The sequence below is a fragment of the Hylobates moloch genome, unplaced genomic scaffold (genome assembly GCF_009828535.3).
Source record: "Hylobates moloch isolate HMO894 unplaced genomic scaffold, HMol_V3 SCAFFOLD_14, whole genome shotgun sequence".
In the NCBI taxonomy this organism is placed as follows: Eukaryota; Metazoa; Chordata; class Mammalia; order Primates; family Hylobatidae; genus Hylobates; species Hylobates moloch.
The window spans coordinates 34,037,783-34,065,295 of NW_026652289.1; the positions used below are offsets into that span (position 1 = coordinate 34,037,783).

General features: G+C 44.0%; 1 protein-coding gene across 5 annotated transcripts in view; it reads right to left on the bottom strand.

The window, feature by feature from the left end:
* The window catches only part of IGF1R (insulin like growth factor 1 receptor), a 310,252-nt gene that overhangs the window by 62,817 nt on the left and 219,922 nt on the right, over positions 1 to 27,513 (bottom strand). For all 5 annotated transcript variants that reach the window (XM_032175300.2, XM_032175299.2, XM_058427622.1 and 2 more), the window contains one exon: positions 4,800 to 5,112. In XM_032175300.2, coding sequence (XP_032031191.1) covers positions 4,800 to 5,112 — 313 coding nt within the window. The remainder of the gene's footprint in view (positions 1 to 4,799; positions 5,113 to 27,513) is intronic.

Below are 27,513 nucleotides of genomic sequence, written 5' to 3' on the forward strand. Positions count from 1 at the left end.
GCAGTCAGTGTTTTGGCAAAGCCCAGTGAGGGATGCCAAAAGGCATGTGGTATAGCACAGATCCATTATTTTCTTGCTAAAGCACAACTGAAACTATTTCTTGACAGTGTGTTGCAGAAACTTGTAAATTGATCCAAATGTTGTTTTCGCTGCATACACAATAAAAGCAAGGGGTTTCTATTACTTTGTAATGAGCTCTTGTTTCAAATACTATCCTGAACATGCCACAAACCATCAAGAGTCAGGGACAGGTAAGACTGGCACTTTTCCTGCTTACCTACCATTATTTAGGAAATTGCAGACAAAATGCTAACCCAGCAGCTGAACCTTTGGGATCTATAGTTATATATAGAACAAGGGTCAGAAAGTTGGATTGATTTCCAAAGTAGACAAATGATATGACCTTATGCGATGTGTGTGTAATAGGATGGTAAGTTGGGGAGCCATTATATGTACATTATTGTTCTTAAATCATCTCTCAAATTTCATGAAGTAAAAACATTCAAGAGAAACAGGGTAAGTTATAGCTCTTTTTATTAATGTCCCTTCCCCCTACCCATGAAGGTTATTTTGTATCTAAGACAAAGATGCAGGGTTCTGTTTTGTTTAAAAGCTAACAGGTAAACAAAACTTCTCTGGTATTTTCCTATTGTGTGTTTGGGAGAATGGGGGTCATGGCTTCCGCAAGGGTCCTGCAGGAACTGGACCCACCCACAGATGGGGAGAGTCCTTCCTCTACCATTGCACTCAACATTCTCATTTCTAGCCTGGGTAGAGGCTTCCTTCAGCATTTTTTTACTTGGCCTTCTGTTGTTTCTAATTTATCTACATACCCTATAAACTCTCCATTTAAAAAAAAACATTTTATTTTAAAATAATTATAGAGTCACAAAAAGCTGCAAAGACTTACAACAAAGTTACAGAGAGATCCCGCATAGCCTTCACCCAACTTCCTCCAATGGTTACTACATCTTACATGATGTAAGTATCAAACCTGAAAATTAACTGCGTGTGTGTGTGTGTGTGTGTGTGTGTGTGTGTGTGGTGCTGTCACTGATCACTTGTGCAGATTTGTGTAATCACAACTACAATCAAAATACAGAACTGTTCCATCACCACGAAGCTCTCCCTGATGCTACCTGTTCATACTTACTGCCCTGCCCAACCCAGTCCTCAATGTCCCTAACACCTCGCCAACCACTAATCTGTTTTCCATGTCTACAATCTGTCTTTTTTCTTTTTTCTTTTTTTTTTTTTTGAGACAGGGTCTCACTCTGTCGCCCAGGCTAGAGTGCAGTGGCTTGATCTCAGCTCACTGCAACCTCCACCTCCTGGGTTCAAGTGATTCTCCTGCCTCAGCCTCTGGAGTAGCTGAACTACAGGTTCGCACCACCATGCCTGGCAAATTTTTGTATTTTTTTTGAGACAAGAATCTCGCTCTGTCACTCAGGGTGGAGTGCAGTGGCGCAATCTTGGTTCACTGCAACCTTTGCCCTTCTGGGTCCAAGTGATTCTCCTGCCTCAGCCTCCTCAGTAGCTGGAATTACAGGCACCCATCACCACGCCCGGCTAATTTTCGTATTTTTAGTAGAGATGGGGTTTCACCATGTTGGCCTCCTGACCTCAAGCAATCTGCCCACCTCAGCCTCCCAAGGTGCTGAGATAGGTATGAGCCACTGTGTCTGGTCAAACTTTGTAATTTTAGTAGAGACACGGTTTCACCATGTTGGCCAGGCTGGTCTCAAACTCCTGACCTCAGGTGATCCACCCACCTCAGCCTCCCAAAGTGCTGGGATCACAGGCATGAGCCACTGCGCCCGGCTATAATCTGTCATTCTGAGGATGTTGCATAAATGGAATGATACAGTATGTGATCTTTTGAGGTTGGCTTTTTCACAGAGCATAATGTCCTTGAGATCCATCCAAGTAGTGTACTTCAGTGGTTTGTTCCTTTTTATTGATGAGTAATAATATTCCATGGTGTGGATGTCCCACAGTTTAACTAATTACCTATCATAGGACATCTGACTAATTTCCAGTTTAGGGTTATTATAAATAAAGCTGCTATGGACGATGGTGTACATGTTTTTGTGTTGACATAAATTTCATTTCTCTGGGATAAATATCCAGGGTTACAACTGCTGGGTTGTAACACAAGGGTATGTTAGTTTCTCTCCATCTTTCACTCAAATAGAAAAATCTGAAGCTGGGTACAGTGGCTCACATCTGTAATCCCAGCACTTTGGGAGGCTGAGGCAGGAGGATCACTTGAGCCCAGGAGTTTGAGGCTGCAGTGAGCTATGATTGTGCCACTGCACTCCAGCCTGGGTGACAGCCAGCCAGAGTCTATCAAAGAGAAATGAAAAGAAAAAAAAATGGAACCAATCATCTTTGGTACAAAGTCTAGGAGTCATCAAGCACTTAAAAAATGTTTTTCTAAGGAAGTGTTTTGATAACATGTTTATAGATGAAGCTTCCTCAAATCCATTATGGTATAGAGAAGGTATAAACAAGATGAAAAAAAAATATTTCAAAGTAATTGTTAAATAAGCCTCAAAGGCTGAGAGAAGGGAATTTATTATTCTTTATGGTGTTTTATTTTTAAACAAAAAGGTAGATGTACAGTTTTTAACGGACTGTAAGAATGAATCGGGGAAATAATGGCTCAATTCTCTGAAGAGTGCACTAGAGCGGAAGAAACAACACTGTCAAAGGGACAGCATTCCCACTTTGCCACAACTCTGGTGGCTGCAGAATGACTGAAGGCCTCCAAATGTCATTAGGAAAATGTATTCACAAAACAAAGATGACAGCACACTGAGTTCATGGACAAGCCACCACTCCCCTAACCCCACCCCACGGAGGAAGGTGACGTGCGAATAGTGTCTGGGCCTCAACCTGGTTCCAGGCACTGCCCCTGGGCCTGAGGTGTGCACCAGTAAAAGTCCTTTTACACTCAAAGGCTGCCAACAAAATGTGAGTACAATGTGGTAGACTGATTTTGGATGTAATATGTATCCTTTACAGCTCACTGAAGTCCTTGGCCTATTTATCATTTTAAAGTATTCAGAGTAATTTTCTTCTTGTTGTTACTATCCCAATGGTTATACAAATTATAAGAGGCAGAAAGCTGCTCTACATCTAATACTATAAAAGAATGTATTAACTTTGATTTGAAGGTAAGCCTAGAGTAGAAGCTGCGTCTCCAAATAATACACTAGAAAAAGAACCCCCTTTATAAACACTTGCTCGATGTACTTCATAAACTGCAGCAAAAATTATATTTAAAATTAACACCTACTTTTCTAACATTTTTATATTTGTAGAAGAGATTTTGACAGACTCAGAAAGACAGGCCTCCTGGTGCTAATCGTGAAGGAGGCATTTAGTACAGAACTTTCCTAAAAGTTCTTTTTTTTTTTGAGACAGGGTCTCTGTTGCCTGTGCTGGAGTGCAATGAGGCGATTTTGGCTTATTTCAGCCTTGACCTCAAGGGCTCAGGTGATCCTCCCACTTCCAACTCCCAAGGAGCTGAGACTACAGGTGTGTGCCACCACGCCAAACTAATTTTTGTATCTTTTGTACAGATGGGGTTTGCATGTTGCCCAGGCTGGTCTTGAACCCATGGGCTCCTCAAGGGATCTGCCCACCTTGGCCTCCCAAAGTGTTGGGATTACAGGCGTGAGCCCCTAAAAGTTCTTCACTCTGCTCCAGGAAAGAGAACAGCAACCCCAAATCTCCAATCTTCTTTTGCTTTCAAAGTTATAGTTACCACATTTTTAAACAATGCTAACACCTTATTTTCAAAAGGATAAACCAATGACAAATTTATAGAAGTCCAGTTGACACATACAAAAGGGCATATGGCATTTGTTATAAGGAATTTCTTTTTTTTTTTTTTTTGGAGACAGAGTCTTGCTCTGTCACCCAGGATGGAATGAAGTGGTGTGATCCTGGCTCACTGCAACCTCTGCCTCCCAGGTTCAAGCAATTCTCTTGCCTCGGCCTCCCGAGTAGCTAGGACTACAGGTGCTAATTTTTGTAATTTTAGTAGAGACAGGGTTTCACCACGTTGGCCAGGTTGGTCTCAAACTCTGACCTCAAGTCATCCATGCACCTCAGCCTCCCAAAGTGTTGGGATTACAGGTATGAGCCACGTGCCCGGCCATAAGGAACTTATTTGCTTCCCAAGTGAAGTCTCCAAGTTCAGGAAGGAAAATGAAGGACATGATGAGCACTGAGGGAGGGTCAAGGTAGAGGGGGATGAGAGGAAGGAAGGGTTGATGGAAAAATGTCGCTTATTTTAAGCTATTGCTTACTCTGAGCTGCTGCTAGCTCTTGCACTAAGGATGTTTAGGTCCGCTTGCTGGTCTCAAGGATGGTGGTGGGGGCCTGGCATGTCTTTTCTTTTGCACTTCCAAAGCCTCACCTGGCTAGCAGCACCCAGACTAGGAAAATCTAAAACTACAGTCCCCTGTCTCTTAGATGGCAGCTTGGCAAGTACCCAGACAGACCGTGAACTCTGGGTATCGAAACGAGCAAGCACGTACTTAATTTCAAATGGCCAGGCAGTATGCACTTAAAATACAAAACAAACTGCTGAGGGGGCGGTACGCCATGCCAATTGTTCCTAGAATCTCACCAAACATTTAAGGTAAGCCAGCCCTCTCAAACTGACCCAGCTCAGTGAACTTCCTGAGGGCTGCACCCAGATGAAACAACCGACAGAGTCTACCTTTGTGTGCCAGGGTGGCGGGTGAGGGGGGCGGGTAGTGACCACCCGTGTGGCTGCGACTGACCTCTGGCTGCCGTTGCGGATGAAGCCCGAGGGGCACTCCTGCATGCACTCGCCGTCGTGGATCACAAATCCCTCGGAGTCGCTGCTCTCGGCGCTGAGGATGTTGGCGCAGAAGTCACGGTCCACACAGCGCCAGCCCTCAAACCTGTAGGTGTTGGGCGGGCAGGCAGGCACGCAGACACCGGCGTAGTAGTAGTGGCGGCAAGCTACGCAGGCCGTGTCGTTGTCAGGCGCGCTGCAGCTGCCCAGGCACTCGGGGTGGCAGCACTCGTTGTTCTCGGTGCATGCCCGCTTCCCACACGCGCTCGGGCACACTGTGGAGACAGAGGAGAGACGGAGATGAGACCGGGCAGGGGCGGCACCGCCTTCCCTGGGCCTGGCCAGCATCCTTCTGGGTCATTCACTGCTACCGCCAGCACCAGGTCACTCACTGAGGAGACCACGCTAAAACACATTACGAAATCCTCTCCCCCACCACTGTCCTTTCATCCCACTTAGACCTGCAGAGAGTCGATATATTTAAAGTTCAGCCTCTCCTAGGAACTCCTTGTTTGGTCTGGGACAAACCATTGGCTTCTGTGATCTTGATCCTCTCTCTTCCCATCTGTAAAATGAGGGGGATAATACCCACACGTGAAGGCTGCCTCAGGCGTGGGTCAGCCAGTGGAAGCCCTACAGGAACTCTATGGTTTATTAGTAATTTAAAAGACATTGTGCTCTGCTCACTTTGCATTTCAAATATGTTCCTTACTGAAAACTCTTTTAAAGCCTTAGTGTGCAGAAATGCTTATTTTGAAAATGATTAAACTACACTATAGTAAGGATGATACCATTCAAAATTGTTGGCTTAGATGATATCAAAGGTTTTACCTCAAATAAGCCAAAGCTGTTAGATGACCAAGAAGTCACCATGTCTGAGGGTCATTCTTAAGTCCAAGAACATGGGTGTGCCACAGGAAAGGGGTCCTGATCCAGACCCCAAGAGAGGGTTCTTAGATCTTATGCAAGAATAATTCAGGGTGAGTCTGTAAACTGAAAGCAAGTTGATTAGGAAAGTAAAGGAACAGAAGAATGGCTACTCCACAGACAGAGCAGCCTGGAAGGCTGCTGGTTGCCCATTTTTATGATATGCTAAACAAGGGGTGGATTATTAATACCTGCCCATTTTAGACCATACAGGGTAACTTCCTGATGTTGCTATGGCATCTAAACACTCATGGCACTGGTGGGAGTGCAGCAGTGAGGACGACCACAGGTCACTCTCGTCACCATCTTGGTTTTGGTGGGTTTGTGCTAGCTTCTTTACTGCAACTGCTAGATCAGCAAGGTCTTTATGACCTGTATTTTGTGCTGACCTTTAACCTCATCCTGTGACTTAGAATGCCTTAACTGTCTGGGAATTCGGCCTCATTTTACCTAGCTCCTATTCAAGATGCAGTTGCTCTGGTTTCAATGTCTCTGACAAGTGGGTGAGTAGTATCTCTGAGCCCACAGAACCATAGGATATTAGAAGCCATCTCCTCTAAGCCTCTTCATGTGCTAAAGTTAAATCAGTATCTGATAACCACAGATCCATGGTGTACATCCCAAATGGATGAGCTGGCATTTATTTCTATAACAATGCTGTCGTGATCACACTCTGTGGGCTGTTAGTCTTAGTTGTAATTTAAGTATAAATCAATAAAATATGAAATCTGGTTTGCATTATACATTTCCTACTTTATTCTCAAATTGGAAAACAATACAAAATTATTTAAATGTATATCTTTTTGACTCTGACATGCAATATTGAGCGGAGATTCTAGAATTTGTTTTTTCTTGTAATAAAAATACATGATTAAAAAAATCAGAGATCACAAACAAATAAAGAGAATACAGAGAACGAGTAAGTCCACCTACCCACAAGTGACCCCTTTATTAATATCTTCATGCAGACCTTCCCTGGTCCTTTCTTATGTATGTGCATGGACATATAAATACAAGTATCTATAAAAAAGACAAGCCATTCTGAAAGTTTTTTGGAATAAAAGATTGTGAATTCCACAAACATTGAACAGCAGTACTACATGCCATTGTGAAATGTATCATAAGTTACACCTGTCCCCAAGTATAAGCCATTTTCTTTACTTTTTATTATTGTAATTGGCAAAGCAATCTTCAAGAGCACCCTTAACATTTCATTAGGGTCAATTTCCAGAATTAATCTTGTTGGGTTAAACTGTCCTCTAGAAAGTTTGTACTGGTTTACACACCCACTAGTTGCCTCCAAGGGTTCCTATGTCGCTGCAAATAGGTGAACTTGAAAACAGATATCAGAACTTAGACATGCAAATGAATAGTGTCGCCTCGAAGAAAACTGTCATGATACTGTCAAGCTTAAAATACTTTTGCAACTTTCTCTTTTGAAGTCATCCTTTGACAGAAACAACAGGTTGCCTTCCATTATTTATTCTTCTTGTCGTTTTCAGTAATTTTTAGTTGAGAATAGTGCCATCCAGTTACAGACTACAGCTCCCAGCCTTCCTTGTAGCTAGAGGTGGCCATATGACCTAAGTTCTGGCCACTGAGATATAAACAAACTTTGTGACTGGAACTTCCTGGAAGACTCCTGAGAACAAAGAGGGCGTGGCCATCCTCCTCCTTGCTGGCTGGAATGCAGCAGTCATGCTTGGAGCTCAAGTACCAACCTTGGACCACAAGGTGAAACATCAAGAATGGTGAAGCAAGATAAAAGGAACTTAGTCCCTTATGAGAGTGGGGCTGCTAGGCTAACCCTGGACTGCTTGCTCCAGACTTCTTTAGATGTGAGAGAAATACACTTTTATCTTGTTTCAATGACTGCTATTCACATATGCAACTGAACTAATCCCAACTGAGACATGTCTTCAGAGCTATCTATAAAGTGAAGAAGAAGCCCATTCCTGTCCGTTTATGCCATTTTGTTGATAAGGATTGGCTCTCAATGACTCCAGGCTATTTCCAAAAACTAATCTAACCCACAAGTAATAAGGAGTTACCCATCTCTGCTCACACCAAAAAAGTAAGCATTTGATAAGTTCCTAAAATGTTGGGATATATATGCTGTCTACCAAGGTGACATTCTTGAAGAGGGTAACACAAATTTGAATTTACAAACCTAGCATATTTGCTGTAAACACACACACACACACACACACACACTCTCTCTCTCTCTCTCTCTCTCTCTCTCTCTATCATCAAACCCCCACTTGAAGACAGTTAATAATTTCAAATATATCCATTACAGAGGTCACTTCAAGGTCCAAGATCTAAAGAAACACTAAACTGGGTAACCCAATTTCATGTTTTTAAACTGGTAACAACAGAATATAATTCCATCTATTCTTCATTTATTCATTTAGCAACTATTTAACGTGTGCTGCACCTGTGTGCCAGACAGATGCACGCGGGATCAGCGACAATCCTGTCCGCGAGGAACGGACGACATAGCAAGTACAGGAATGAGGGGAGCTGCCTGGTGTTTCCTGGGCTTCTGGGTGTCGGGGAAGGTTTTGTGGAGTTGAAAGTGGAAAGATGAGCAAGGGAGGAATAAAGAACACGGCATGTAAATGCAATCACATGTAAATGCTTGTAAAAGCAACGAGGTCACTATGGGTGCAAGGGCGGGGTGTTAATGAAGGCGGCCAGGGACCACTGCTCAGGGAGGCACCGAAGGCCTGTCCAAGAGGGTTTAGCCCAACTGTGGATGATATGAAACCATGGAAAGTTTTAGGCAAGGGAACAACACGGCCAGAATTTCGTATCAGAAAGGTTACCTGGCAGCAGTGCAAGGGACATGATAATCAGAGAGGGTAGGGCTGAAAGGAGAGAGGGACCAGGCTGGAAGACAGCAGACTTCCCAGCCTATGTTACCCCCACAAAATTCATGTCGTATAATAGATCTGTGAGGTTCAATAAAACTGGCTACAGAAACAACGCTCACATTCCTGCTCATCGGGCGTGTGCCAGCAGTATTAAGCATACACCCATCTCGGAGCACTGAAGTCCCCGGAGGCTGCTCTTCAGACATCACCATCACCATGCTTTGTCATTAGAGGAAGGAAACTCTGAGAATCTTACCATCATCATCAGACACTAACTGGGGGGACCAACATGTACTTGCAGAATCCCTTTCCCTGACAATTTAAAGAAAACATTATATAAAATGATGTGTAACAGACATTAAGATCAAGTAGCTATTAATGCAGTAGTAATAACTCAAGAACGTTAACAAGAACAGAAAAATGTCCCTCTGCACTTGCTTGCGAATAGTTATACCTAAATATCAATGCCGGGATTTTCCAGGATGAGAAAGAAAGAAAAAAAAATTCGACAAAGTACTTGTAGATATATTCCGCATTTCCCACACATCTGAGCAGCAGTCCCCCGAAACCTCCCAAAGGAGTGAGTGAAATTATACCATCCAGTCAGTTCGTGCCACAACCCATGCACAGGTAGGGAAGTCGGGTTTGTTTTGGTGGTGGGAGCTATTTCTGAAGGAACTTCAGTGAAACCAACCAGGAAAAATCATTTTCTTTATATACAGAGCAACTTCTTAAAGGGATCACAAATCAAGGGGTTCCTTTGCGTTAAATGATACAAACTATGCATAAACACATGCTCTATGGGGGAGTCGCAATGGAATGTGATGGGGAGAAGAGGGGAAGGTCAAAAGGAAAGGTGATCTGTTTGTTAGAGGACGAACTGCATAAACAAGCACGGCTCCAGAGACGGACACCACGCTCCCCTCACTGAAGCACAACCTGAAAGGATTCTAGGAGGCAAGCAAGAGAACGCGAGCAAGTGCGGGATTAGAGAGTCCTGGAGCCAGCCCCAGAAGCCCGCTGTAAATTTTGTCTCATCTCAATGTATATAAATATTATTAGTGTTCAGGACCATTAAGGGATTTCTTGAAAAGCCCCGGGCGGTGTGTCTCGCCAGCAGATGGATGGCTGTTCCATGTGAGCGCCAAAACTGAGAATTTCATCTAGTACCAAATTTCCAGTTACAGCGCTATGGGGGGAAAGGAAGGGACCCTCTTCTCTGGATTCCATGAATAAACACACTGAGTGCAATTAAAGGCATTTCAGCTTTTAAAAATAGGAGGAAAATAAAAGCTGCTATAAACTAACAAATATACAGAGAAAAAAGCAAACTGATTTTGCCAATGAGATCCTTCTATTCCTTGGAATTCTTACAGTAACCAACAATAAAAACAAAGGCCCATCTAAAATGTTGGAAAAGCTAACATGTCCCACATCCACCGCTAAAAGGATTGGTTCAGGTTTGCAATCACATAAAAATGACGCACTGCACTTAAAAGCTCGTTCTCTTCATTTTTTCTTCCTTGGGGGGAGAGGAAGAAGAGTCACACACATCAGCCTTTAACTCTCTCTTCCTCCAGAGTCCTTGAATGTATCAAATTATTTCTAGAGGTTTTTCAAAACCATTTGTTTTTGTTCTTGCCAGAGTTTTTTTTTTTTAATAATCATCAGTCCGGAGAAACCATTTTTTTTGAGACGGAGTCTCGCTCTGTCGCCCAGGCTGGAGTGCAGTGGCGCGATCTCGGCTCACTGCAAGCTCCACCCCTCTGGGTTCATGCCATTCTCCTGCCTCAGCCTCCCGAGTAGCTGGGACTACAGGCGCCTGCCACCACACCCGGCTAATTTTTTTGTATTTTTAGTAGAGACGGGGTTTCACCGTGTTCGCCAGGATGGTCTCGATCTCCTGACCTCATGATCTGCCCGACTCAGCCTCCCAAAGTGCTGGGATTACAGGCGTGAGCCACCGTGCCCAGCCAGGAGAAACCATTTTTAAAAGCACACCATAGGCTGGGCGTGGTGGCTCACGCCTGTGATCCCAGCACTTTGGGAGGCCAAGGCAGGCATATCAAATGAGGTCAGGAGTTCAAGACCAGCCTGCCCAACATGGCGAAACCCCATCTCTTACTAAAAATACAAAAATTAGCCAGGTGTAGTGGCATGTGCCTGTAATCCCAGCTACTTGGGAGGCTGAGGCAGGAGAATCGTTTGAACCCAGGAGGCGGAGGTTGCAGTGAGCCAAGATTGCACCATTTTACTCCAGCCTGAGTGACAAGAGCGAAACTCCATCTCCAAAAAAAAAAAAAAAAAAAAAGAATATGAGACTCAACCTCTTCACAAGGAACAAAACATGAAAGAGGGGCCACCTGGCCATACCATATTTTACAATGCAAATAATTTTACCCCCAATCATTTCTAAAGGAAAGAACTTATTCTGTAGATGTTCAAATAGGGTAAAGCTTCTGAATCAAAATACAGACGAATTTAGGGCCATCTCAGCTGTTCCTGGGTTGCCCTAAGGGACACACCACTGTTCCATATAAAGGCAGGGAGGCTTTCCCTAGCAGGTATGCATCCTTATGCAGGAGGATTAACTGCTCCTAACTTCACGAAAGTGAGCTTCAACCTCCAAAGTGCATCAGAGAGACACATGGTCCAAAGAGATTTTATGATCTTCTTGCCTTGCCAGGAGAGGAACTGACCATGACACAACATGGGGAGGAGAAGGAAAGGGAGGCGGGGGGAGGGCAAGCGAGGGGCTCTAGGTGAACTGACATGCAGGGTCGTCCCCCAGCCCGAACAGAAGTCCACCCAGGACGTGGGCATTCTTCTCCAGAAAGGACGTAGCTCAGCTGAGGGAATGAGAAAGGCTTCTTTTGATTTTAGCAGTCAGGCCTCAGGTAGTTACACCCTATAGACGTGGCAGGTTCAGGGACTCCGCCCAGCCCTCCCAGGGCTCACAGCCTGAGGACAAGGAGTGGGAATATGAGCCAGTAGCAAGCAAAGGGTAGATTAGGGCTGCTTGCCAGAGGAAGGGACTTCCAGGCCAAAGCTGGACAAGTAGTAGGAGAGGTGCATGGGGATGTTGGCAGAGCCGACAGAGAGTGCGGGCCAAGAGAAGCAAAGGTAACAAAGACAACCTCAGCACGATTGAAGGATGGAAGCACTGGAGACAGAGGGGAGGGGAGACTGGAAGGAAAGATGGTGTGCCCCGAGAGAGGGAGAGCCTGGAACAGCCTTTTAATCCAGCAACAGGAGTTTGCACTACTCTTAAGAGGAAAAATACTATTTTAAGCAGGAGGCACATGATCAGATGTGCATTCTAGCCACAGTGGCGCAGATCAAGAGGACAGCACTGCAGATGAGGAAACGCAGGGTAGATTCAAGACATGTCTAGGACCATTTGGAAGGGTACAGAATTTCTATTTTTTTTTTTTTTTTTGAGACGGAGTCTCACTCTGTCACCCAGGCTGGAGTGCAGAGGCGCAATCTCAGCTCACTGCAAGCTCCGTCTGCTGGATTCTTGCCATTCTCTTGCCTCAGCCTCTCAAGTAGCTGGGACTACAGGCGCCCGCCACCATGCCCAGCTAATTTTTTGTATTTTTAGTAGAGACAGGGTTTCACCATGTTAGCCAGGATGGTCTCCATCTCCTGACCTCGTGATCCGCCTGCCTCGGCCTCCCAAAGTGCTGGGATTACAGGCGTGAGTCACCGCGCCTGGCCGGGTACAGGACTTTTCTTTTGAGGGTGCAGGAAGATCAGCTCAGTCTGGGATGTGTTCTTTCTGTGTACACATCCAAACGGAAATGCCTGGCATGCAGTTTGTATGGATGCAATCAGGCGTGCTCTGAGCTGGAAATGTCCTGGAGTGTGGTCAGCAGATGGATGGAGAGGGGACTGTGGGTGGGGTGTGGGGGAGGTCTGAGAATGCCTGGGGGACCCAGGACAGATCCCAGCACACACCGTGGCCAAGGCTACCATCGTTCACAGGGGCCTAGCAGCCCCCAGCAGAGTCTTTACTCCTTTAGAATACCCCCATTCCTTTAAAAGAAATGTGCTTGAGTGGATACAGTATATTTATCTGTGAATTCCCAGACCCATGTTTCACCCTTCTCTGTCCCCACGTCTAGGTAACAATAATAATGTATTTGTGGAATTATCTGGAGCCTCATGAACATGGTACCAAGGGCCTAAAGGCAAAGAGTTTTCAACCAAGGGTTGGTTCTTGCTGCCTTTTGTCTGGTCTTCGAACTAACCAGAGCGACAATAAAAAGAGCCCCTCCCTCAGGGGCTGCTTTGGAAGCCTGTGTGCCCTGCTGCTTTTCCAGGGAGACAGAAGCAGCCCAGCGAACACTTTCGACAGAAAGGCATCTTTATTTCCAGCATCCACGAATGACTGCAGAGGGGCTCAGGGAGTCCATGGCTGGCACAGGAGGAGGACAGCCTAGCCAGGGCAGGCGCTGAGTCCACTCAGCTGACAGGTGTGCCACCATGCTCTCGCCTTGTAAAATAATCTTCAACCAATCCCCGCTTCTGTCCTCTCACACACACTACTCCCCACCTCTATCACCCCAGTGAAGAACAGAGTGATGGTGAGCACAGGCGTCTCAGGCTCAGAGAGCCACCGTATTACACCTCGGCGTATTAGTGTGAAGTTCCTTAAACAAGTCTGCTAGGTTGGAAAAGGAAGCTTAGTTGAAAATGCTTAGACCCATGAGGTAAAACCAGATGCTGCACATACACACAGTAAAGAAATATTTTCTCAAAATGAAGACAAGAGGATTCTGTCACGCTTCTGGTCATCTTAAGGAATCGTTGAAGAAAAACCCCACTGAGCCACTGCCTAGAGATTCCAGAAAGAGTTTAAAACAACTTCCAAACAGGTTTCTGCCTGGAGCTGTAGCCATTATGCGGAATCAGCTACACATGGCAAAAGAAAGTTCAAGTGGCAAGCTCTGTGTCTTAAACGTTCACAAAAGAAAATCACATCAGCAACATTTCTCTTCTCAATGCCAAAAAGAAACAACCTCTTGTTCTAGAGAAAATATCCCACTATAGTAGTTAGACCCAGAAGAAACACTTTACGGTCAGAATAGAAGGTACCACAGTTTGTCTGAACCTAAATAAAAAGGTTTTCAAGAGAACCAGCGCTTTGGGGGTACACCCAGGAGCACACAGAAAGGTACACCGAGCAGAATTCTCAGTGTGCACAGCAGGGCTGGTTAGTCACAGGGCTGGACCACACCTTTCTGAACCTGTTAAGATAGCAGGCCTGAAAGCTCTCATTTTCTCCCAAGTCCAGGGTGTACAAGGAGATCTTGCAGTCTTTGAAAGGGGCTGAGACTCCATTTTGAGTCTGCTGTCTTCCTAACAGGAAAAAGCCTAGACAAGGGTGAACTTCCTAAAGTACTAGGGTATACAGAAGGGGCAAGGAGTTACATATTTTCACCCCTCATCACTGTCCCTATTCACTTTCTTCTCCTATATTCTAGTCCCTTTGAGGTGACACTGGGTTGCAGGACTGCTTTACAGCATGCAAAAGCAGGCAAGAAGCTCCTAGGGCCACGACATCCACCTGGCCCAGTTTACAAGCAACAAGTACTTACGCAGTCCTTTCTCCCTTTCATCCAATCACAGATTCTTAGATTTGAAGAGAAATTTACAGTCATCCATCGCATACTGATCTAAAACGCTTCTTTACAAAGACCTGGGTGACCCTTCAAACAAAGTCTAAGGGAACTCATTACTTTCCAGGAAGTGCTACTCCACTGCCAGATAGCACCCATCTTGACCAACTTCCTCCATACACATATTAAAAATGCGCTTTCCTGTCCTGGACCCTCCCCAGCCCTCATGCAGGTGTCTAACACACAGGGGAAGTGAGTGCTGCTTTGTACAGGTCAGACTTTCAAACAATATTCCAAGATGACGGTCACGGCTTCCCTCTGAACATCTTACTCAGTCACCACTCACGGAACACGCCCCAGACCTATTCTAACAGTACAGAGGCAGTCTGAACAGTGTAGAAATGCTCTTTTTTGCCCAGAGCAGCTTGCTTGCAGTTTCTCCGTGTGATCTTAAGAATAACTATCATCAAACATAGCTGGCTTACTCTGAGCTTCTAGTCACCTGAAGTTCCAGGTCTTCTTGTTCACAAAAACTATTCAAATCTCTACTATATAAATGTAATTTATACTGGAGGTTCTGAATACAGGACTTTGTATTGATATACAGTTAATATTCACTAAGTATATTCCATGTGCCTTGCAACACATTAAGCATCTCACATTTCTGCATTTAATTTAATCCCCCTAATGATCACAAGGGGGCAGTATCATTATCCTCATTTGCAGATGACCAAATGGTCACACCAAGAGCACACAGCTGTTACACTGCAAACCTGGGCTTTGAACCCAGATCCTCCTGATTGTTGATTGCAGCCTCTTCCCCCACCGTGTTTATGGTGGTATGTGGTTGCAGCATGTCTCTATTGTCTAAAAGTGGCAGCCACGCACAGTGGCTCACGCCTGTAATCCCAGCACTTTGGGAGGCCGAGACAGGTGGATCACCTGAGGTCAAGAGTTCAAGACCAGCCTGGCCAACATGGTGAAAGCCCATCTCTACTAAAAATACAAAAATTACCTAGGTGTGCTGGTGGGCGCACTTGTAGTCCTAGCTACTCGGGAAGCTGAGGCATGAGAATTGCTTGAACCTGGGAGGCGGAGGTTGCAGCGAGCTGAGATTGTGCCACGGCACTCCAGCCTGGGCGACAGAGTGAGACTCCATCTCAAAAATCAATCAATCAACCAATAAATAAATAATAAATATTTTAAAAATAATAAAAGGAAGGGGCTATAGGAGTTCATCTCATGCTACTTTTCCATTTGAGCATGTATCCATCAGGAAGAAATACAGCACCCTTTTCTCCACCACACTAAGAGGTATATCACTTAGTCTGAGGATAAAACCCAGGAAACATGACACTCTGGAAAAGGGTCAGGCATCCAGGTGATGCTAAGGAGATAACACGTACCCACTAAGGCCTTATTTATTGAGTTCCAGCAAATGGAACTTTTTTTTTCTCTGCGGAAGTGTGCAAGCAGAGTTTCCAGTCTTGCTGAGCTACATGAATTGATGAAGAAAATAAACTCTCATTATCTAATCTCATTAGTAAGACTTGTTTGGGTGGAACTGGCTCTGTGGGTCATTGAGTCTTTCTGGGTCTTGTTGTTCTGTCTCCTGACAGCACAGTCATTTATACATGGTTATATTTGCCCTACAGAACATGCTGCAGTGCCTGCCTCTGATGAGAGGAGCTTCTGCTTCAGTTGTTGCAATTGAGCAGTGACCCTTGCTGATAAACCTGTGGATTCTGGTATCTGTGGGAGGTTCCAGAACAAATCCCCCATGGGCATCAAGGGAAAACTGTCTATGGTACCACTATGATGTCTTATAGGCTATGTCAAGCTTGTGAAATTAAAGAACAAAGTCCGTTGTGGAGAAGAAGAAAAAACTTAGTTCTATGCCATCCCCTTGGTGGTACATATAATCAAGGCTCACAGAAATATCCAAGTTCCAAGTAGATTCTCACTGTCTGGGACAGAAGGCATGCCACAAGGTTTGGCTGCTGAATGTATCTGTGAACACTTAATTAATGAGCAAAATAAATAATCGCCTGACAGTGCCCACTGGATCATTTAAGTCTCCAGAACCAATACGCAACGCTGGGCAGAGTACTGAGAAAAAAGAAAAACAAACACCACAGAAAGGGCAAGCAAGAAACCAGAAGGAGGAAAGTTATAAATAGCATCATTATTAAACAGAGGTTTTGAGAGCTAATTAGTAAGAGTAAAGAGAGAGAAGCCATCAATGCAAAGAATCGACACAAAGGCTGAGAAGGAGGCTCAGGAATTGTCCTCTAGCTGGGCTGTTGGGATGATAGAGGTTATATGGTGTTTCTCCTTCCTTCACACATCTTTTACAAGAGCTTTACTGAGATCTAATTCACATACCCTATAACTCACCCATTTAAAGTGTACAATTTGGTAGCTTTTAGTATATTTAGAGAGTTGTACAAACACCACCACAATTAATCTTATATTTTCATCACCCCAAAGAAAAACCCAATACCCATTAGCCATGCTTCCCACCCCCCTTTCCCTAGGCAATCACTATCACTTTCCGTCTCTATAGATTTGCCTATTCTGGATATTTTACATGAATGAAATCAGACAATAGGTAGTGTCTTTTGTGACTGACTTCTTTTACTTAGCATAGGTAATGTTTTCAATATTTATCTCTGGTGTGGCATATATCAGTACTTCATTCCTTTTTATTTTCACTCATAAATTTTGACTTTCATGATTCACATCATGGGAAGATTAGCCCTGTAAACCTTTCTATTAATGTGTAGTGATAAAATCACAGGTACACTGGTCACAGGTTGGTGGAGAGAGGCCCATCTGGACCTCAGAATCTATCTGCATTCTAGATTCATTCTAAAGGAAAAAGGATTTGGTAATGCTATCAAATTGACCAAATTGTGCCATCTTTGATACCAGGAAAAAAGAGTTAGAGACATCCAATCTGTCAGGGAATGTTCACCCCTGTGTGCCTCCCCTCTGCTCCGAGTCAGCAGGATACCTGCTCTAATGATGGAGAATAAAATAATGGAATTAGCCTCATCTTTACAGAAATGCCTGGCAGAGGAACTGGATGCTGTAGCACAGAAAGCCTCCTTAGATGGCAGCAAGGGAAAAAAGCAAAGGAATAAAGTCCAATATTAAGAAGGGGCTGGGGGTGGAATTTGACCTTCTACTTCTTTTACTATCACTGTATTTTTATAAAATATTCTTTTTAAAAATATTCTAGTGTACTTTGAAATCATCCCCAAATTCTTTCTTTTAAACTCATATTCAAAGCCTACTTATAAATTTGGGAAACAGAGATAAGCTATAATGGTAACAAAAAAAAAAAAATCAAGGATAAAGGCAATGAAGAACACTGTGGAGTCCAGGCTGGACCAGCCCTGCTCCGGCGTTCTGGGGCAAGGTCATCATGGGCTGGGTTTCTTCACGCATGGACATACGGTGTCTCTCTCACAACCCACACCCCCACCATTTTTTTTTTTTTTTTTTTTTTTTTGAGACAGAGTCTTGCTCTGTCGCCCAGGCTGGGGTGCAATGGCACAATCTCGGCTCACTGCAACCTCCACCTCCCGGGTTCAAGCAATTCTCCTGCCTCAGCCTCCCGAGTAGTTGGGATTATAGGCGCCCACCACCATGCCTGGCTAATTTTTTTTATTTTTAGTAGAGACGGGGTTGGTTTCACCATGTTAGCCAGGATGATCTTGCTCTCCTGACCTTGTGATCCACCTTTGGCCTCCCAAGGTGCTGGGATTATAGGTCTGAGCCACCATGCCTGGCCTGTTTGTTTGTTTGTTTGAGTCTTTCACAAATAAGAAGAGAGAAATCACTGCAGAATGGGTGACTATTTTGCAACTCTTCCCCAGTGCTATGAGCAACAGGCATGTGTACATAAAAACACCCATCACTTAATACTGCCTGTCACAGATGCTTAAATGGACAGGGTAGAAAAAATATTCTTTTCACACACTTAAAAGTTACTTCAAGTTATTTTAAATTTGGAACTGTTTGTATATTCCTTATAAGTTTATAAAACTCACACTGTCGCTCCATGACTAACTAAAGTGGAATTGAGAGAGTATTCTATATTTATAACTTGACTGGTTGTTCGTGCTTACAGCCCTATTTCCACTCTCTGTTACTGTACACAGAGTTATGTGAGGTATTGTGGGCTCCTAAATGTTGCTGATTTCCTAACAAGGCAGGCCTGTGTCCCGTAGGGACAAATTGGGGACTGTTTTGACCAAGTGGAGGCCAAGCTCAGAGGGAGAGGCCTCCAGCTTTGTCGTTTTGGCTGCATCTCCTAAAACCAGTGTTAGAGCCCACTTCTGGGCAATTACATGGCTTACTGGTGTTGACCAAGGTATCAATGCTACCGATATACTGCCTACTACACATATCCTTAGATGCTCAATGCTACACAGCTGTAGCTGCAAATGTCCCTTCTGCCTATTTTGGTAGAAACTTAGTCCAAAAGGTGCAATGTTTCAACAACCCACGCAAAAGCCCCTGCCACACACATAATCATTTATGTCAACATAATTTAAATGACTAAACTGAAGACAGCCACTTGTAGGGAAACTACTATTTAGAGAAGAGTATGCAATGTTTCTGATAAAATTTTGTCAGCAACAGCAGAACTATTTATCAGGAAACTGTGATAAATGTACGAGGTACCTGGGGAGGTAGATTTTTTTGCACTACCTGTGGAACTTAGATTTTTACCTGCACACCTGTATAGGCAAATCACAGTGAAGCCTCTTCACAGGTGCTGAGTAAATTGAACAGGAACAGCGCCTTCAACACTACCTCCTTAGGGGGATACACACCTATTCAGTGACCTCACAATTTTGCACAATCACTTGTGAAAGTCTCTTTTTAAAAATGCTTCTAGAGGCCACAGTACATTCTTTGACAGAACCTCAAGAGAAGCAAATTTTTGAAAAAAAAAAAAAAAAAAAAAATAGCCGCTAGTGCCATTTTTCTTTCTTCCCTAATGTCAGAAGCAGAAACAGGTATCTCATTTCCGTTCTGTGGCTGTTGGTGAGGCTGGATTATCTTTCTCACACATGTCTTGGCCATCTGCATTACCTCTGGCGTTAACTTCTTTTTGTGTCCTGGGTCCATTTTCTTCCTTGGATCTTAAGTTTGTGTTATTTATTTAAATTTGAGCTCTTAAAGAAGTACATGCTTTTTAAACACAGCATTGTGCCTTTAACACTTTTGTTTTAGATGGCTTGGTGATAAAATGCCTTTATGTGTAAGTCAGTCTCTCTCTCTCCCTCTGGGTCCCTCTCCCTGTCATAATTAAATCTGCCAAGGAGCATGGACAGCAACAGCTAGAGATCAGTAACCTTGAAACGTTTATTTCTTATCTTTCCAGCTTCTCTGGTCACCTCTCTTTTGATCTGGTTACTTCCTGATGGCACACTTTTGGACTTATAAACATTTATTACAGAGTATACATTATGCTTAAATGCTACACTGCTCTTTTCCATCATGAAATCTGATTGCTGGCCCTATCTCCTGAAGTTAAAGTACCTTTTACCCTGTGCAGAAATCACAAAAGATCAACTAGACTTTCAAAGTAAACTCTTACCCAGGATGGAGAGCAGAACAGAGTATCCCAGATAATCATACATTCTGGTTAACAGAATTACCACATAAGCCTCCTGAGAACCAGTTTTTTTTGGGGAACTGTACCAAAGAACACTCCCACCTTCAAAAATATATGGAACTTATATTTAATCTATCTGATGATTCAAAAGTGCCTCAGGAAAAAACATAAAATGTAAAACTATCATCTTTGGAATGTTCTCGCAAAGATTACTACTAAAGACAAAAACAAAACACTTGCCATTCCCACAGAATTCTGTTGGCTGATATTTTATTTTGCTTAGTTTTTATTTTTGTGGGTGGTAGAGGTGGTGGTAGTGGGGCTGTGCACGTGATAAAACTATACCAACCTTGCCAGAATGCATTAGAAGTGCTAAAATCCCATCTTGGCAGTACAAATCCAATCATATTGGCAACTCTCATTTCCTCAATTTCAACTAGGGAAAAAATCTGACCCCATACTTTATAAAACATGGATGAAGGATTTCAAAGTTCAAGACTTTCTTTTTTTAACTCTTAATAGTTTTTTTTTTTTTTTTTGTCGATGATAGGTAAAATTGGGTTCAAATGAAGAACGCAGGCATCCCATGAGTAAAATCCTAGTTGAAAGAGTGAATTTCATCTGTAAATGCCCAGTGGAGATGGCCTTCCAGAAACCTTCTGCTTTTTCCAATTAATTAGGAAACATCTGAGAGTAAATTCTTATTTGATCCCCGAACCATTAAATATCTACTATTATTTCCTGGTTTTAGGTATTCAGTTCATTCCAGACTATCATGCAAATTATAAAGTGAATTATTTTGCTGCCGGCCCACCCAACATCACTTACAGTTTTAGGAAAGCTGGAACATGAAGCTAATTATGACAAAGCCTACTGTTACTAAGAAGTAGGTGGAAAATTCCAGGGCTTTCCCTTCAGACGTGATGGGTATGAGGCCTGTCATCCATCCTATGCCCTGGCAAACTATCTGACCACTCTGGGCTGAACTGAAGGAGGTCACGCTTAGAGAGTCCTAGCACGGTGCTGCAAGATCCAGTGGGCTTCTCCTCTCTTCCTGTTGGGGAAGCCTTCACCCCACCCCACAGCCTCATCTTTTAATTGCCTCCCAAACATTAGCTGATTTTCAGGGATCAAAGGAATTTGCTTTGAAAGATGAAGGAACTTAACACTCAGAATAACTATAAAATCAAAACAAGCAAGGCAGCTCTACAGTGGAAAGCATACGTGATCTTTCATTCCATCCTTGGTCTGAACACTAAAGCCATTCGCAAAAAAAAAAAGTTCATACACATAACTGCCCATGCATCCACATGTTTGGCGGACCATGAGAATGTGTCAAGTTTACGTGCTCAATGAAGGGATCAGAAGACAGCAACTTGTACAACACATGACTGTACTTCCCAAATTAACTTCTTAACCCTTTCCCTGAACACTGTAAAAACCCAAACTGGCCAAGTCACCTAGAAAAAAAAAAAAAGAAACCAAAAGGAATCTCAAGCATAAATCTCTTCAAAAATCTTATCCAACATTCTGGACTTGAATAATCTGAAAATACAGATCTGAAAATGTTTAATTTTTTTTTTTTTTTGGCCTTATTCAAAGAAATAAGCTTTGTAGGAACTTCGAGATTCATGTCAAAACAACTGCTGTCTCCCGAAATCCTGGAGCATCCTCATCCCGGAGCCGAGGGCCTGGGGAGGCCAGAGTGCAGAAGCTGCAGTGCTGCAAACTGGCGTGCAGCATCCCTGAGGATGTGTTTGTGTTGTACTCACAGAGAACAAGTACTGGCAAGTGACAAAAAAAGAACATGTTTTGCAAACAATCAGTGTGACCTGAAACCCAGGGTAAAGGCTGAAGTCAGCATTTGTTCACTGCAGCACGAGCCAGGCTCTGCAATGCTTGTTAAATGGAGAGCTCTGAAAAGAGAACGGCTTCTCAGTTTCCCCCATTCACCCAGAGGACCTGGGAACGGGGGGAAGGAGGGCCGACTCCCCACCCCCAAGCTAGGCTGTATCATTTTGCTCTGCTTCACTGCAGAGCCGGAGCCAGGGAGCATCTTGGAAATTAGATGAATGCCCAGTGGAAGGGGTCATCGAATTCTGGAGCTGAAAGCAACTCAAGAACATGACATCCAGTCAAATGTCTTCATTTGGCAGATAAAGTGAAGACCAGAGAACCAAAGCTACGAAAGCCACACCATTCACAAGAGTTGGGCTAAATACCCGGGTCCCCAGCCTCTGAGCCCACGGCTCGTCACATCACGATGTCCCCAGCTCCCCTACTTCACCGAAAAGATCTCTCAATCTTTAAAGCATATGACCCCTTTTGACAAACAACCCGCAAATTTTCTTTAATACTGTTGGAAATGTTGAAATGGACTGCTCTCCTCCAATTTCCAATTCTGAAACGGCCTATTGAAAACATTTTTCTCCCCAACTGCACTTGTTTCCCACCCTGCCAAACAGACTTCTGCTAATCTAAGTAAAGCCTCTGAGATGCTTTTCCCCCAACTGCACTCTCCTTACTCCTATCTAAATAAACAGCACCCAAACTTCTCCTTAAGTCCACTTTTTTCTTCTGCTTCACAGATGGGAAGACTTGCTCTTCCTAAATTACCATTCTCACCCCAAGCAAGAGCTCTGCCGGGCCACCAAAGATACATTTTGAACCTGTTACTTCCATCCTCCTGCCCGCCCTGCCCACATCACATGCCCATAACTCCTCCCTCCCTCAACCCCCATCCTTTGAAATTTCTAAACCCCCGGTAGAGGAAGCGCCACAGGGTTCTTAATAAGCTCAGTCATGCTCAAAATATCTGTTTCACCCACGAGGTATGGTAGGCAGCAGTTCTGACCGGAGCATACATTTAGGGAAAAGATTATCTACTTCCAAGACTCAGTATCTGTAATTCCTAAAAATGCCACTTATTCGTTTTCATTAACATACCTGTGATCTTGCAACAATTTTGAGGGTTGAAAGGATACCATCTGTAATACCCAGCATCCACCTACACACATGGTAACTGCAGCAGGTTAAGAAATCGCCCTTTCTGTTGCTGTGACCACAGAAAGATATTGCATATTGCAACTCTCTTTGCCCTGGAACTTGCAAAACTTACAGGAAATCTTCCACCACCTACATAGAAAATCCACTGCCAGAAAAATGAAGTGTAAACACTTTATATTAAATTAGCCAGAGGCTTAAAGAAATCACATCCCAATCCAATATTTTCAAATTCTGGCTCACTTTCAAGTTTTATGGTGCACACAGGAGCAGAGGCACAGTGGACACATGACTGCCCTCTGTAGAATGTTTTGTTTTTTCGATGAAGAGAAATAATCTACAAATTAGTATACAACTCAAACTACCTAGAGAAAGCAGCCAGTGATCTTGCTTCCTTTATGTGGGGTTTCTTGTCTATATCTTTACACTGGACTAGGATGGCCATCAAAAATACAAATCTATTTACCTAAAGAGAAATCTTGAAACTGATCCTAAACTTATTGGAGATTTTTTGAAAAAAAGTATCAGTGAAAATACAGAAAGAATAGGAAAAAGTGGAAAATGTTGATGTGCCTCAGGTTATTACGTACAACATGCATCAGTAAGTCTTGTGAGATGTCCCATGTAAAAAAAATTTACCAGCTGCTAACATTGTCATTTAACCCAACCCCTCCCACTGGGGCAGCTTTACCTTAAGGGTGCACATCCCCTGAAGTGGCCTCTTGACATCCTTGGCTTGCCTTCAGGGAGGAGGACATGATGACGCGAGGTAGCATTACTCTGTACACAAACAGTGTCAAAAATATATTAAAAAGCAAAGAAGGCCGGGCACGGTGGCTCACGCTTGTAATCCCAGCACTTTGGGAGGCCGAGGCGGGCGGATCACGAGGTCAGGAGATCGAGACCACGGTGAAAACCCGTCTCTACTAAAAATACAAAAAATTAGCCGGGCATGGTGGCGGGCGCCTGTAGTCCCAGCTACTCGGAGAGGCTGAGGCAGGAGAATGGCGTGAACCCGGGAGGCGGAGCTTGCAGTGAGCCAAGATTGCGCCACTGCACTCCAGCCTGGGCGACAGAGCAAGACTCCGTCTCAAAAAAAAAAAAAAAAAAAAGGGCAAACAAAACTACCAGTCCAGAAGCTATGCTGGCAAAATTTAAAGCAAAAAATTTAGAAACAGCCTACGCCCATTTATATGCCAGCCTGGCATTTTTAAGGGCCCAAGTCATGTCTGTCTGTCTGTTTTTTTTTTTAACTGGTTTTAGGGAAAGTCAATGTTTAAAATTTTAAGATGCTTAAGTTCATCCTCTGTTTGGGAGGCAGAGCATGGGGAGGGCAGGCTGTGCCCATGCAAGAACACGGACTCTCGGGTTAGAATCAAGTAAGTTTCTATCCCAGCTTTGTCATTTATTGGCTGCTGTGTATCAGAAGGACTCGTTTTCCTCAGCATACACGTAAGACAAATTTCACCTGTGCTACTGGTATAAGATGAAATGTGGCAAACCATGGAACTATACTGAGTATGTCTCCTGGCAGATCTTAGGTACTCTTTAAACATTAGCTACTATTATTATTTGATCCCTAGACTGAACTTCTAGTCCTGACTCTGCTAATTCTGCCTGCTCAGCTGAAGTGTACATGGGGTAGGAGAGATGTCCAGTCTCGCATTATGAGCCGCTGGTCTCGCATCCTTGGAGGTGTCCAGTGGATTATAATGTGCTGGGAAGTGGGTAAAGGGGGAGACCCCAAGCCATGTCTCTGATCAGTTCATATACTAGGGATCCACAGATTTAATTTCTAGAGGAGGGCTATGTGACAAAGAAAGAAAAAAAACAAAACAAGATGATAAAATATTTCAAATTTCACCTCTGCTCAAATGAAAATATTACAAATTCTAGTTTCTCAGCACTGTTCTTAAATCCATTCGCTCGAAAATAATCTTCATTTAGTGCAGGTTGGACGTGGGTTTACCCAAGACATCATTTGAAGGCCCAGTATAGTTCAGATGCTATTTTGAAAGGTTTTCAGGACACAGGTACCCACCGGGGTGGTGGAGGTAGGGTGGGGGCTGAGGCTGCCAAGGAAGCTCTCAACTTCCACTAGGAAGGAGTTCCTTTTAGACAGGGAAAAAAGTTCCCCATGCTTCCAATGACTTTACTTGGCTCTTCAAAAAAAAAAAAAAAACTGCCAACACAATGTGCTCCTAAATAACTTCATTCAACTTTTACACAGTGATATGGTTTGATTCTGTGTCCCCACCCAAATCTCATCTTGTAGCTCCTATAATTCCCACGTGTTGTGGGAGGGACCCGGTGGGAGCTAAACTGAATCATGGGGTGGGTTTTTCCCTTGCTGTTATTAGTTAATATGTCTCACAAGATCTGATGGTTTTTAAAATGGAAGTTTCCCTGCACAAGCTCTTCTCTTGGCTGCTGCCATGTGAGATGTACCTTTCACTTTCTGCCATGACTGTGAGGCCTCTCCAGTCACATGGAACTGTGAGTCCAATAAACTTCTTTCTTTTGCAAATTGCCCAGTCTTGTGTATGTCTTTATCAGCAGTGTGAAAATGGACTAATACACACAGGTTAGATGAAAACTCTCTGGACGTAGCAAAGGGAGCCAGAAGCTCCTTCCTCTGTGGTAAGGAAAAGACTTCCTACAACCAATAAAGAAAGAGGTGAAGAAGCAAGTCCCTTGTTATTAATTACTGGGCTGAGATGGAGGTGAGTGAGGCGTAAATACCATTATGATACCAAATTTTAGGATAGGCACCCTGAAATGCTCAAATAAATGGACAATGCTAAATAATTCTATTCAACAAGGTTCTGCAACTAGTTCCTGCTCTCTGGTTCAATCAGAGGTTACTCAAAGTTAGGGGTTCACTGGAACAACTTGGAGGCTTGCTTGAGAGCTGAGTCTAAATATCTGCCATTATGACTTCCCAGGTCAAAGGAATCTCTTCCTGGATCAATGGGCTGGATATCTGAGTTGCAAGCAAGAACATACGCAGGCTGTTTTCTGATTGAAAAGAGCACTGGCTTTATGCATGGGCGCCCTGGGCCAGCTCTTGGGCGTGCAGGTGGCAAGGACAGCCAACTGGCTGGTGCAGCCGTCAGACTGCCCAGTTCTCATGCCTCCTGTACCTCCACTATCTAAGACCAACTGCTCTTGCTTCACAAAAAAAATCATCCTGGTGCCAGTGCCATGGGAACATTCCTTCACCCTTGCTCCATCACTCAAGGCCGTTGCAATGGAAGGGAGTGTGTCGGGAGTACATTGCCCACCTGCTTTCCTCAGATTTCCCCTCTCTGACTCTGTATCAAGGAAGTTGCATTCATTCATCCATTCGGCAAAGATTTCTGTAATTTCCTGGTACGGGCACTCTTGAGCTTCTGGGATGCGGCTGTGTCTGTCTGTACTCCAGGTCCAGTACACAGTAGCGCTGATATTACTAAATCATGATGGGGATACACAAACACACATACACATGCACATCTTTTCTCACCTAGCCCTGCTCCAACCACACTGGCTGTTTTCTTTTCCTTGGAAGGAAGCAGACCATTTCCTGACTCTGGGCCTTCACACACGCTGCTCCATCTGCCTGGCTTATGCCTCCTTGCACTCTCAACCTGCCTAGAGATGCCTTAATGACCTGCCTGCTGGATATCATTATTCCCAAGAGGTCTCTCCTGACTGCCCTCTCTGGGTAGGTGCCATTCCTGCAGCCCCATCATTTTATGATAACATCCCTCCCATCTCCTTCAAAGCACTGATCATGTTTACAATCAAAGACTTATTTTTCTTTTTGGCCAGGGGCTAGGTGGAAGGCAGAATGAGGAGTTACTGTTTAATAGGTACAGCTTCAGTTGCGCGAGATGAAAAGAGTTCTGAAGATAAATGATGGTAATGGCTGCAAAACAATGTGAATGTTCTTACTGTCACTGAACTGTACACATAAAAATGGTCAGATGGTAAATTTTATGTTATGTGCATTTTACCACAGTTTTTAAAAGACTTATTTTTAGGTTTACTGCCTCTCTCTCTCTCTCTTCCACTAGTGTAACACTGTACTAGGGCAGGAATCCGGTTTTTTCACTGTGTTCCCAGGGCCATGCTCAGTATATACTTGTAATGCACGCGTTGTAAGCTCCTTGCGGGAACCATTCCTTATTTTTATTTGCCTCACAGCTCCTCCCGGAGAGCCTTACACACAGATAGAGACAGGTGTTAATTTAGCCCTGGACGACTACATAGGCAAACTTTCCAAAAGCAAAGCCCTTGAATTGTATATAAAATGGGGGGAGGCAAGTGTGCACACACAGACTTTAAGATGTCTCTTCTTTTGCCTTGGCTTATAAGAATCTCAAGGGAGGCCGGGCGTGGTGCTCATGCCTGTAATCCCAGCACTTTGGGAGGCTGAGGTGGGCGAATCACCTGAGGATGGGAGTTCGAGACCACCCTGACCAACATGGAGAAACCCTATTCCTACTAAAAATACAAAATTAGCTGGGTGTGGTGGCACATGCCTGTAATCCCAGCTACTTGGGAGGCTGAGGCAGGAGAATCGCTTGAACCCGAGAGGTGGAGGTTGTGGTGAGCCGGAGATGGCGC